Raw genomic sequence first — 13,207 nt, 5'->3', positions numbered from 1 at the left:
AGGAGTAGCGGACCGCACGACCCAATTTACATCGGTGGCGCGCAAGTGGAACAGGTCAACAGCTTTAAATTCCTCGGGATCAATATCACAAATGACCTGACTTGGTCCAACCAAGCAGAGTTCACTGCCAAGAAGGCCCACCAGCGCCTTTACTTCCTGAGAAAACTAAAGAAATTTGGGCTGTCCCCTAAAACGCTCACTAATTTTTATAGATGCACTGTAAGAAGCATTCTTCTAGGGTGCATCACAACCTAGTAAGGAAGTTGTCCTGTCCAAGACCGAAGGAAGCTGCAGAAGATCGTGAACACGGCGCAGCACATCACACAAACCAATCTTCCGTCCGTGGACTCACTTTACACCGCACGCTGTCGGAGCAGTGCTGCCAGGATAATCAAGGACACAATCCACCTAGCTAACACACATTTCATCTCTCTTCCCTCCGGGAGAAGGCTCAGGAGCTTGAAGACTCGCACAGCCAGATTTGGGAACAGCTTCCTTCCAACTGTGATAAGACTGCTGAACGGATTCTGACCCGGATCTGGGCCGTACCCTCCAAATATCCGGATCTGCCTCTCGGTTTTTTTGCACTACCTTACTTCCCATTTTTCTATTTATGATTTATAGTTTAATTTTTAATATTTACTAATGTTAACTATTTTTAATATTTAATATTTGTAATTCAGGGAGTGGGAAGCACAGAATCAAATATCGCTGTGATGATTGTACGTTCTAGTACCAATTGTTTGGCGACAATAAAGTGTAAAGTATAAAGTATGTAACATAACTTCCTGATCTACCTGCGTAGCAACTTTCCGGGAGGTAAAATCATTTTGCACATCAACACTGTTCACGGTCTTGCCTTTAACAGGGTATTGTTTCTTTAATTTTGATCTACCAAAGTGCAATGTTTCACATTGGCTAGGGTTAAATTCATTCTGCTATTTCTCTGCCATATCTATGTCCTGCTGTATTCTTTACCAGTCATCTACACTATCCACTCCTCATATCATCTGCAAACTTACTAACCCAATTATCCAGGCTTTCCTCCAGCTCATTTATATACATCACAAACAGCAGAGATCTCAGTACAGATCCCTGCAGAACACCAATAATCACGGGCCTTCAGCTTAAACATGTCCCTTCGACCACCACCCTCTGTTTTCTATGGGCAAGCCAGTTCTAAATCCAAATGGCCAATTTACCGTTAATCCTATGCATTTTAATCTTCTGGATAAGCCTGCTATGAGGGACCTTGTCAAACATCTTACTGAAATTAGTAAGACTTACCCACGCAAAGCCACAGTGGTTTAGATTTAGATTATGAGGACACTCAGTCCTCGTTTATTGTCATTTAGAAATGCATGCATTAAAAAATGATACAACTTTCCTCCAGAATGATATCACAAGAAAACACGGGACAAACCAAGACTAAAACTGACAAAACCACATAATTATAACATACAGTTACAACAGTGCAAAGCAATACCATAATTTGATAAAGAGCAGACCGTGGGCACGGTAAAAAAAAAGTCTCAAAGTCCCGAACGACTCATCATCCCATGCAGGCGGCAAAAGGAAGAAACCCTCCCTGCCATGAACCTCCAAGCGCTGCCAACTCGCCGATGCAGCACTATTAGAAGCACCCGACTGCAGCGGACTCTGAGTCCGTCCGAAAACTTCGAGCCTCTGACCAGACCCTCCGACACAGCCTCTCCGAGCACCATCCTCTGCCGAGCGCTTCGACCCCGGCCCCGGCCGCCAAGCAACAGGCAAAGTCGAGGACTCGGGGCCTTCTCCTCCGGAGATTCTGGACCACACAGTAGCAGCAGCAGCGAAGCAGGCATTTCAGAAGTTTCACCAGATGTTCCTCCGTGCTCTCACGTCCATCTCCATCAAATCAGGATTGTGCACGGTACCCTACTTGACAAATAACAGACATCACCACTGGAGTGGCCGCTGCGAGCTGCGTCGCGCCGCCATCTTCCCGCCACGGGATAATGTTTTCCCATCATTTTCCAAATGCTCATGGTTAATGTGACACTGCTACAGCTCGGAGCTTCAGAGTTCAGTTCTGACGTCATGCACAGGGAGTCTGTATGGGGGCTTATCCACCTTAATGTTCTTTAGGAAACCCAACACACTCTCCTCTTTTACTTCAAAATACCCAAGCATATTAATAATCTCAGCACTGGTCTCCATATCCTCCATGTCCTTCTCCTCAGTAAACACTGATATAAAGTACTTATTATGGACCTCCTTTGCATCCAAACAAATGTTCCCTCTTTATTTTTGAGTGCTCAAACTTTCTCCCTAGTTATCCTCTTGCTCCTTATACATGTACAGAATGCCTAGGAATTCTCTTTAATCCTACTTGCCAAGGACTTTTTGTAGCCCCTCTTGGCTTTCCAAAATCCCTTCTTGAGTTCTTTTCTGGCTTCTTATAATCCTCAAGGGCTCTATTTGATTCCAGCTTCCTAAGCTTTAGTCCCTATTTTCCTTGACTAAATTCATCACCTCCCTTGATATCCAAGGTTTGCTTACCTTGCCATCCTTGTCCTTCCTTCTGACTCCCTAACTGCTCACCAACTGAAAGGTCAGTCACCTGGCCAGGCTCATTACCCAACACCAGATCCAGTTCAGCCCCTCCTCTTGTTGCACTATCTACATATTGATTTAAGAAACGCTCCTGCATGCACCTAATAAATTCTGTCCCATCTAAACAACTTGTACTAATAAGGTCCCAGTTTATATTAGGGAAGTTGAAGTCGGCATGACAACAACCCTATTTCTTTTACACCTTGCTTTAATCTGACTGTATGTCTGTTCCTCAATATCCTGGTAGCTATTCCCCCTGATAGTCTGTAGTACAATCCGAACAGTGTGATTGCACCCTTCCTATTTTTAAGTTCTACCCATATAGACTCTGTGGATGAGCCTTCCATTATGGTCCATCTGAGTGCAGTTTTGATATTGTCCCTGGTTTGTGGTGCAATTCCACCCCCTCCCAGCTCTTTCACCCCCTATCTTTTCTAAAACATTGAAACCCCAGGATATTAAGCACCTATTCCAGTCCCTCTCTCAACCAAGTCTCGGTCATGGCCACAACATTACCTGTTATACACTTGTTAAACCCTAACAAGGTTTTGATACTCTTCCGACATAATTGATACTCTTTTAAGTCGCCACAATCATGTCAGGCCTGTTTATCACTCTTTCACCATACCCTAGACTTTCCCCCTTCCATAACGATGTCACAGAGTCATACAGGCTCTTCACCCACCACAGCCTTGCTGACCATCCAGTACTTACCTAAACCAATTCCACTGACCAACACTTGATCCATTTACTTGGCAAATCACGTGTTTGCCCAGATACTTGTGAAATATTGTGACAGTTTCTGCCTATACCAGCCCTTTCAGCAGTGAATTTTAGGTCCCAACCGTCCTTTAGGGAAGATATTCACCCTCAGATCCTTCTAATCTACTGGCCCCAAGTGATGCTGAAGATGCACAACACTGAGAGAGGAGCAGTACAAAGGGAGTATCACACCGAGAGAGGGGCAGTACCCTGGGAATGCAACACCACGGGAGGGGCAGTATTGAGGGAGTTACGCATTATGGGAGAAGTATTGCAGAACTGTAACACTACGTGAGGAACAGTACGGACGGAGAACCTTTTGGCAGAAGTTGTTGATTGAAGGTTCTAGTTGCCCTTGGGGTGGATATAAACAGTATGACTGTGAAAGTGTGTGATGAAAGGGAGAATTCTCCTCAGTACCTAGACAATTTATGGTCCTTGGCCTGGTTTCATTACTAATGATCTGAATCCTTTTCGAAGCACCCAACTAAATCTGCTTTCAGCTATTTTGGAGACAATAAATTCCAAATCATGACCACTCGCTGGGTGAGCAAGTTCATCCTCATGTCACCTTCAGTTCTTTAAAAACCTTCAAAACAGAATTGGATAACTATTTGAAGGAGGAACATCTATGGAGCTATGTGAAAAATATGGTAAGGTGATAGTTTTGACAGTCTCCCCAAGCTTTCTTGTTCTCAATAAAACCATAGAACACTACAGCACAAAAAAACAGGCCATTCAGCCCTTCTAGTCTGTGCCGAAACTTTATTCCGCTAGTCCCATTGACTTGCACCCAGTCCATAACCCTCCAGACCTCTCCCATCCATGTATCTATCCAATTTGATCTTAAAACTTAAGAGTGAGTCCGCATTTACCACATCAGATGGCAGCTCGTTCCACACTCCCACCACTCTCTGAGTGAAGAAGTTCCTCCTAATGTTCCCCCTAAGCCTTTCCCCTTTCACCCTAAAGCCATGTCCTCTCGTATTTATCTCTCCTAATCTAAGTGGAAAGAGCCTACTCACATTTACTCTGTCTATACCCCTCATAATTTTGTAAACCTCTATCAAATCCCCCCTCATTCTTCTACGCTCCAAGGAATAAAGTCCTAACCTGTTCAATCTTTTCCTGTAACTCAACTCCTGAAGACCCGGCAACATCCTAGCAAATCTTCTCTGCACTCTCTTTCAATCTTACTGATATCCTTCCTGTAGTTAGGTGACCAGAACTGTACACAATACTCCAAATTTGGCCTCACCAATGTCTTATACAACCACCCCATAACATCCCAACTCCTATACTTAACACTTTGATTTATGAATGCCAGGATGCCAAAAGCCTCCTTTACAACCCTGACTACCTGTGATGCCACTTTCAAGGAATTATGCATCTGAACTCCCAGATCTCTTTGTTCCTCCGTACTCCTCAGTGCCCTGCCATTTACTGTATATGTCCTACCTTGATTTGTCCTTCCAAAATGCAACACCTCACACTTATCTGCATTAAATTCCATCTGCCATTTTCTGGCCCATTTTTCCAGTTGGTCCAGATCACTCTGCAAGCTCTGAAAGCCTTCCTCGCTGTCTACAACGCCTCCAATCTTAGTGTCATCAGCAAACTTGCTGATCCAATTTACCACATTATTATCTAGATCATTGATCATATTCAACAAACAACAATGGTCCCAGCACAGATCCCTGAGGCACACCACTTGTCACAGGCCTCCAGTCTGAGAAGCAATCATCCACTACCACTCCGTCTTCTCCCACACAGCCAATTTCGAATCCAGTTTACAACCTCTCCATGGATATCTAGTGTCTGAACCTTCTGAACTAAACTCCCATGTGAGACCTTGTCAAGGCCTTACTAAAGTCCATGTAGACAACATCCACAGCCTTTCCTTCATCTACTTTCTTGGTAACCTCCTCGAAAAACTCTACAAGATTTGTTAAACATGACCTACCATGCACAAAGCCACGCTGACTATCCTTAATCAGCCCTTGGCTGTCCAAATACTTGTATATCCGATCTCTCAGAACACCTTCCAATAATTCACCTACTACTGATGTCAGGCTCAACGGCCTGTAATTACCTGGTTTACCTTTGGAGCCTTTTTTAAACAACCGAACAACATGAGCTACCCTCCAATCCTCCGGCACTGCACCCGTGGCTAAGGACATTTTAAATATTTCTGCCAGAGCCCCTGCAATTTCTACATTAGTCTCTCTCAAGGTCCGAGGAAATATCATATCAGGCCCGGGGGATTTATCTACCTTCATTCGCTGTGAGGCAGCAAGCACCTCCTTCTCTTTAATCTCTGTATGTTCCATGACACTGCTGCTTGTTTCCCTTCCTTCCATATACGCTATGCCAGTTTCCTGAGTAAATACTGATGCAAAAAAACTGTTTAAGATCTCCCCCATCTCGTGAGGCTCCACACATTGACGACCACTCTGATCCTCTAGGGGACCAATTTTGTCCCTTCCTATCCTTTTAGTCTTAACATACTTGTAGAAACCCTTGGGTTTACCTTCACATTATCTGCCAAAGCAACCTCATGTTTTATTTTTGCTTCCTGATTTCCTTCTTTAGTATTTTCTTACATTTTCTATACTCTTCAAGTACATCATTTATTCCTTGTTGCCTATACCTGCTCTCTTTTTCTTAACCAGATCGCCAATATCCCTTGAAAACCAAGGTTTCCTATGCCTGCCAACTTTGCCTTTAACCCTGGCAGGAACATACAAACTCTGCACTCTCAAAATCTCACCTTTGAAGGCCTTCCACTTACTGAACACATCCTTGCCAGAAAACAGTTTATCCCAATCCACTTTTCCTAGATCCTTTCTCATTTCCACAAAATTGGCCCTTCTCCAATTTAGAACCTCAACTCGAGGACCAGACCTATCCTTATCCATAATTACCTTGAAACTAATGACATTATGGTCACTGGACCCAAAATGTTCGCCTACACATACTTCTGTCACATGACCTGTCTGGTTCCCAAATAGGAGATCAAGTATTGCATCCTCTCTCATAGATACCTCTATGTATTGATTTAGAAAACTTTCCTGAACACCTTTGACAAACTCCAAGCCATCTAGCCCTTTCACAGTGTGGGAGCCCCAGTCAATATGTGGAAAGTTAAAATCCCCTACTATTACAACTTTCTGTTTCTTACATTGGTCTGCTATCTCTCTACAGATTTGCTCCCCCAATTCTCTCTGACTATTGGGCAGTCTATAATACAACCCCATTAGTGTGGTCACACCTTTCCTGTTCCTCAGCTCCACCCATATGGCCTCTGTAGACAAGCCCTCTGGGCTGTCCTGTCTACGCACAGCTGTGATATTCTCCCTGACTAGCAATGCCACTCCTCTCCCTTTCATCCCTCCCCCTCTATCACATCTGAAACAACGGAACCCCGGAACATTAAGCTGCCAGTCCTGCCCCTTCTGCAACCAAGTCTCACTAATAGCAATAATGTCATAATCCCACGTGCCACTCCACACCCTAAACTCATCTGCCTTATCTAAAACATTCCTTACATTGAAATACATGCACCTGAGAACATTTTTATCACGTACAAACCTTTGATTACTGTCTATACATGCAGTCCTCGCATGACCTTTATCCTCCTCCACCTCACTATCTGCTCTAACACTCTGGTTCCCCTCCCCCTGCAAATCTGGTTTAAACCCCCCGGAGCAGCACTAGCAAATCTACCCACAAGGATGTTAGTTCTCCTTCAGTTCAGGTGCAAACCGTCCTGTCGGAACAGATCCCACCTCCCCTGGAACAAAGCCCAATTGTCTAGAAACAAGAAGCCCTCCCTCCTGTACCATCTCCTTAGCCACGTACTTAGCTGCATTATCTTCCTATTTGTAGCCTCACTAGCACTTGGCACAGGTAGCAATCCTGAGATTGCAACGCTGGAGGTCCTGTCCTTCAACTTTGCACCTAACTCCCTAAGCTCTCTTTGGCAGGACCTCCTCCTCCTTCCTATACACATCATTGGTCCCTACATGGACCACGACATCTGGCTGCTCACCCTCACTCTTGAGAATACCGAGAACTCGATCCGAGATATCACAGACCCTGGCACCAGGGAGGCAACAGACCATCTGGGATACTCGATCTCTCCCACAGAACCTCTTCCCCGTCCCCTTAACTATCAAATCCCCTATCACTACTGCTCTCCTCTTTTCCCTCCTTCCTTCCTGAGCCGAGGGTCCAATCTCGATGCCAGAGATGCGACCACTGCAACTTGTCCCTGGTAGGTCATCCCCACCAGCAGTATCCAAAATGATGTACCTATTATTGGTGGAAACAGCCACAGGGGTGCTCTGCTCTTTCTGTCTATTCCCCTTCCCTCTCCTGACAGTCACCCAGCTACCTGCCTCCTAACTTTTAGGGGTGACTATCTCCCTGAAACTCCTGTCTATTTCTGCCTCTGCCTCACAAATGATCTGAAGTTCAACCAACTCCAGCTCCAGTTCCCTAACTCGGTTTGTCAGGAGCTGCAGCTGGATGCACCCTTTACAGGTGTAGTCATCAGGGACAATTGTGCTGTCCCTGATTTGCAATATACTGCAAACTGAGCACTTGACTGCCCTAACTGCTGCCACCATTACCTACTCCCAAGTTAATTAGAGTTATTAAAGGAACTTACCTGGCCTTACCTCACTGGGAGCAGGCTCATCCTCAGCCTCTGCTCGCCGAAGCCTCTCAAGCCAAAGCCTCAAAGCTCTACTCCTACCCTGAGTAACTCACTCACTGGCCACTCCTCTTCAGTTACCCCTCCGTTTATTTGTCCCTGCCAATTATCTCAAGTACTCACTCCCTCTAGTCAACGCTCTGTTTAGCCCTTCAGTTGCTCTCCATGCTCCTTTTAAAGCACACTCACCTCAGCTCCTCAGCTGCTTCCCGGCACTCAGCGCTCTCCCGAGCCCCTCGTTCCTCCTCCTCCTGCGATGGTCCCGCAATCACACTGACAATGTTTCTGTCAATTTAAAAGGAAATCTCTATTTGTCTAGATCATTCATCATTTTGAACACTTGAAAAAAATCTCTCATATTCTCTATGAACACACCATTTCCAATGAAAGATGGTTGATTACTCACTGGATGAATAACTTCATTCTTGTGCCGCTTATATATCTTTAAAACCTTTAAAATAGAATTGGATAGTTTTATGAGGAGGAACATCTACAAAGCCATATGAAAAGCATGGTTTCCATTTACTTGGAGACTGCCTGACCTCCTGCACTACCAGCATTTACTGTTTTTATTTCAGTTCTTCAGCATTTGTAGTCTTTTTGTTAGTCTCCACTGGTTCTGTTGTCAATGTGCTTCTAATTCAAGGAGTTTAAAGTAGGCAGCATCTTGTTCCTGAGTGTATCCTTACATGCCTTTCAGCAGTCCTCTGACATCATCCCCATGGAGGACTGGAAGATTATAACGGGTAGTTTTATATGTTCCATTTGTACTTAACAAGCTAGAATGCTGGACATAGTAACTTACTACTTTACGATCACCTGTCCTTCTAGTATATGTCCTTTATACCTGATTTTTATTTTTGTCTGTGCCATACTCTGCCAGAGCCTCGGCAACCCCTTTTTTTTCAAGTGGTTATCTTGGAGGAAAGATTCTGTGAGTGGTCCCCTAAGTCCTTCTCACAGCGCAGTTTTTTTTTACGAGTCCGAGTTGCAAGCTCGACACTCAACCCGGCTCGACTGGATTCGAACTCAGGAACCTTCGCTCCGGAGTCCAGCGCTGATGTCACTGCGCCACCAGCCGGCCCCTTATACCTAATATCCCATTTAAAATTGCAAGCATTGTATTTTAAATGGAGATAAAGTTTGATTATGGGCAGTGTTTGCTGTGCCTTGATAGTTTAACTCTGTGAGTTCACGGTGGTAGAATCCCTCAGTGATAACAACACAGGTGTTCTCTTTATTCTCTCCATCACTCACTTTCTCAGCAATTTAGAACATGCTTGTTTTCTACCTTTTCCTGGTTCTGATGAAGGGCTGTCAACTTAAAAAGGTTAACTCTGCATCCCTCTCCATAGATGTAAACAGACCTGTTGAGTATTTCCAGCATTTCCTATATTCAATTAAATTTAACTTAGTTGACATTTCAGGTTATTTTTTAGAAAAGGTGTTCCCTTTCCCACATCACCCCCTCTCATTCTCTCTCTACCTTCCCTTCGCCCAGTAACGGCCATACTTATGTCCATTGCTTCATTCCTGGTCTGGACCATGATCATATGACTGGGACTTCTTTAGAGGGAGGCTTAGACAGGGCAGACTTTTTTGCATCCAAGTAAGTTTCTTGTGAAAGTATGCAGGCAATTCAACTGGAGGAGGAGCCAGGTGATCAGAGTTTCAGTGGGGAAGCATTTCGGAAACAGGTTTAAGATAGTTATGAATAAGGATAAGAATGAACCTCAGGGAAAATGCTCAGCCGAGAAAAGGAAAATCACAGCATTATTTGGCAGAAACTAGGGAGAGTAGATTGGGAACAGCTGTGTTTGGACATGTTCATATCTGCTGTGCAGGAGTCGTTTAAGAACTGGCTGAGCAGAATTCAGGACTGTCATGTTCCAGTCAGGAGGAAAGATGAGGATGGCAAGTTTCAGGGACCATGGATAGTGAAGGATGTTGTTAATTTAGTCAAAAAAGGAAAAGGAAGCATATACAAGGTTTAGGAAACTGAAAATCGGACCAGGATCCTAAGGGAATGTAAAGAAAATAGGAAAGAACTCAAGCGGAGTATTGGAGGGCAAAAAGGAAGCCATGAAATTATCTTGGCAAGTAGGATTAAGAAAATCCAAAGCCATTATATATATAAAAAACAAGAGGATAGCTTGGGAAAGAGCTCGAACCGCTCAAGGATAAAAGACTGAATTTATACCTGGAGCCAGAGGATATGGGTGAGGTACTAAATTAGAATTTCACAATGATATTCACCAAGAAGGACGGAAGATCGTGAAATCAGGAAGGGTATGCTGATTTCTAGGGCATGTTGAGACCAAGGAGGAGGAAGAGGTGTTGGGTCTATTGAAGAGCATTAAAGTGGATAAGTCCCCAGGTTGTTGACAGAGGCAACCTTTGTACCTTTAAGGATTGCAGTATGCTGGAGTTAAAACTGCTGTCAGCTGTGGGCGATTCAGCCAATCAAATCCCGGGACTGGATGTCCTCCTACACCCTGGGAAGTTTTATGATGCTACGACCAGGCCCCTTGTAATTGAACTGCCTGCTAGAAGCTAATTATATGCTTGTTCTTGTGAAGAAAATGTTGGGGCCTTGACAAAGAGCTTTGTACCTTTTTCTCACCACAGGCAAGTTCCCAGAGGAACGGAGAGTTGTAATGTTCCTTTATTTAAGAACAATAATAGAAATAAACCTGGAAAGCCAGTAAATTATAGGATAGTGAGCCTCACATCTGTGGTAGTGGACCATTGGAAAGGATTCTTAGGGATAGGATTTAGTCACATTTCGAAAACTATAATTTTAGTAGGGATAGTCAACAAGAGTAGGATGTTGTCTACAAGGATTTGAATGAGGAATTTGACATGGTCCCTTATGGTAATTAAGAAGGTTAAGATGCAAGGAATCCAGTGACTTCAGTAGTTTACATTCACAATTAGCTTGGCCATTAAAGACAGAGGATAGTAGTATTGAATATATGAATCAGGAAGTCATGTTGCATCTTTATAAAACTTTGGCTCAGCTGTATTTGGAGTATCGTGTTCAGTTTTGGACGCTCCATTACAGGAAGAAATGGGGATGCTTTGGAGAGGGTGCAGAGGAGAGTGGACACTACCTAGATCAGAGAGTATGACCTATAACAGGAGGTTGGACAGACTTAGATTGTTTTCTCTCTGTAGCATCAGAGACAGAGGAGAAACCTGATAATAGATTATAAAATTATGAGAGACATAGGTAGGGTAGACATTCATTCTCTAATCATGAGCATCATGGACCAAAGGGGCTGTTCATGATGTGCATACTTCATACGTTTTGACATGGACATTCAATTTCCTATTTAAATATAGCTTTGACGACCTTTCAACACGCTGGAGGAACTCAGCAGGTCGGGCAGCATTCGTGGAAAAGATCGGTCGACGTTTCAACGTCGACCGATCTTTTCCACGGATGCTGCCCGACCTGCTGAGTTCCTCCAGCGTGTTGTGAGTGTTGCTTTGACCCCAGCATCTGCAGATTATTTTGTGTTTGACAACCTTTTTTACCTGCTCTTTCACAAGGCAAAATGTTGCTTACAACACAAGCTTTTATTATTCATCCCTGTTAGCTCCCGAACTAAGGATAGAATTTAGTTCTTTACAAAATAGTAATTTAATGTTTCTGCCTTGCCCTTTCATCTGTTTTATTGGCTCTCAACCCTATTTACAATATGTCTGAAGAAAATTTCAAATTTCCTTTTCAGGTTAGCTGGCAGAAAATATGCACATTTTTGAAATTTTAATACTGCTAATTATAAACAAAGAAAATTTGCCTATTTAGAAGAATGTCAACTTTTATTTTCAGAATCATTGTACCTTTACGCCTAGCAATCTTCCGGAGTTGCGGCTGGAGTCGGTTGTGGGCGACTCCGCCAATCAAATCCTGAGACTGGAAGTCCTCCTGTATCCCGGGAAGCTTTGTGGTGCTATGATCAGGCCTTTTTTGATTGAGCCGCCTGCGGGAAGCTAACTATCTGTCCGTTCTTGTGGGCGAAAGAGATCGCGCGGTAAATTCGGGAGGAGAGTAATGTATTTCTTCCCCGGATACTAGAGAAGCGGCTTGTAAGAACTTGGTGTCGGTGGATCCGTGAAAGTGTGAAAGCTTCTTGTGCTTTTGAGCGAGTCGGCCGCAACCTCCTGATCTCCGCCTCTTCAATGGAAGCGGAAAAGATGTCGGCAAAGAGCTTTCGCGTTAGCGACGGCGACTGGATCTGCCCCGATAAAAAGTAAGAAGTGTAAATGCTGACGGGGTGGCGGGCTGGTCTGCAGTACAGCGGGCCCAGGGTGAGGTTTGCGGACGGGGAAGGCGGCGTTGCAGTTACGAGAACTGGCGGAATAAAGAACCTGCGTTGTGGGCCCGTGTGTAGTAAACGATTCCTATCTCAAGTGTATAATCAGCAAATTTGAAAAGTTTGCGCTTTGTTTTATTAGCGATTATACTACTGTTTATTGAAATAGCACTTTTATGTTTCAGTAGGAGATGTGCTTTACATCTCCGGGCCATAGCTGTTCATCTTTGAGGATCGTAATGTCCTCTTATAGATTGCGTTTCTAAAGCTGTTTGAAAGGCTGTGGTGTAATTACGATTAGTGTGTGTGTTTTTCTTAATTCGGACCTTTTTTCTTTACCACATCTAGTTATCTACCTGCAAATTCGAGCTAGGTCGATTACCATCTGCCGCGTTGTTCGAATTCTGAAGTTGTTACTCCAATTCGTACAACCTGCTTCTTGAAACTAACAACACCCCTCTTTAGTTTAACAAACGATCACAGGGAGAGATTTTTCCCCTACTTTTTTTACCAACAAATTGGGGGGGGGGAAGAGTACTAAAATGATGAATTAACACCAAGTTGAATTTGTTAATGGTTTTAGTCAAATAACTGAGTAATTAAATGTACGTATGGAATGAACATATCATACCTTATTATTGCAAATCAATTTCTTAAGTCCTTGCTGAAAGCACACTCCTGACTGATGTGGTAACTATTTTAAAACTGATCTGCCATCTGCAGAAATTCTTATCTATTTCTTAGTCATTTGAGAGAGCATGTTTGGAGGCTTCCTATGATTCAAAACCTATTAATCCTTCACGAGCTGGTA

At 43.8% G+C, this 13,207-nt stretch overlaps 1 protein-coding gene and 1 long non-coding RNA gene across 2 annotated transcripts in view; one reads left to right on the top strand and one right to left on the bottom strand.

Annotated features, from left to right (window-relative positions):
• Nucleotides 1-1,146: 1,146 nt before the first annotated feature.
• LOC134354843 (uncharacterized) lies at nt 1,147-12,053 on the bottom strand. The gene is made up of 4 exons (XR_010019902.1): nt 11,924-12,053; nt 8,481-8,525; nt 8,264-8,359; nt 1,147-1,917 (listed from the first exon to the last, which is right to left on the bottom strand). It is a non-coding gene; the product is annotated as an uncharacterized LOC134354843 (long non-coding RNA).
• The window catches only part of zranb2 (zinc finger, RAN-binding domain containing 2), a 43,834-nt gene continuing 42,672 nt past the window's right edge, over nt 12,046-13,207 (top strand). Inside the window, exon 1 of the mRNA XM_063064223.1 lies at nt 12,046-12,333. Within this exon, the coding sequence (XP_062920293.1) occupies nt 12,263-12,333 (71 nt within the window). The 5' untranslated portion in view covers nt 12,046-12,262. The remainder of the gene's footprint in view (nt 12,334-13,207) is intronic.

This window comes from Mobula hypostoma, chromosome 12, assembly GCF_963921235.1.
Source record: "Mobula hypostoma chromosome 12, sMobHyp1.1, whole genome shotgun sequence".
In the NCBI taxonomy this organism is placed as follows: domain Eukaryota; kingdom Metazoa; phylum Chordata; class Chondrichthyes; order Myliobatiformes; family Myliobatidae; genus Mobula; species Mobula hypostoma.
This window is presented reverse-complemented; position numbering and strand designations above follow the sequence as displayed.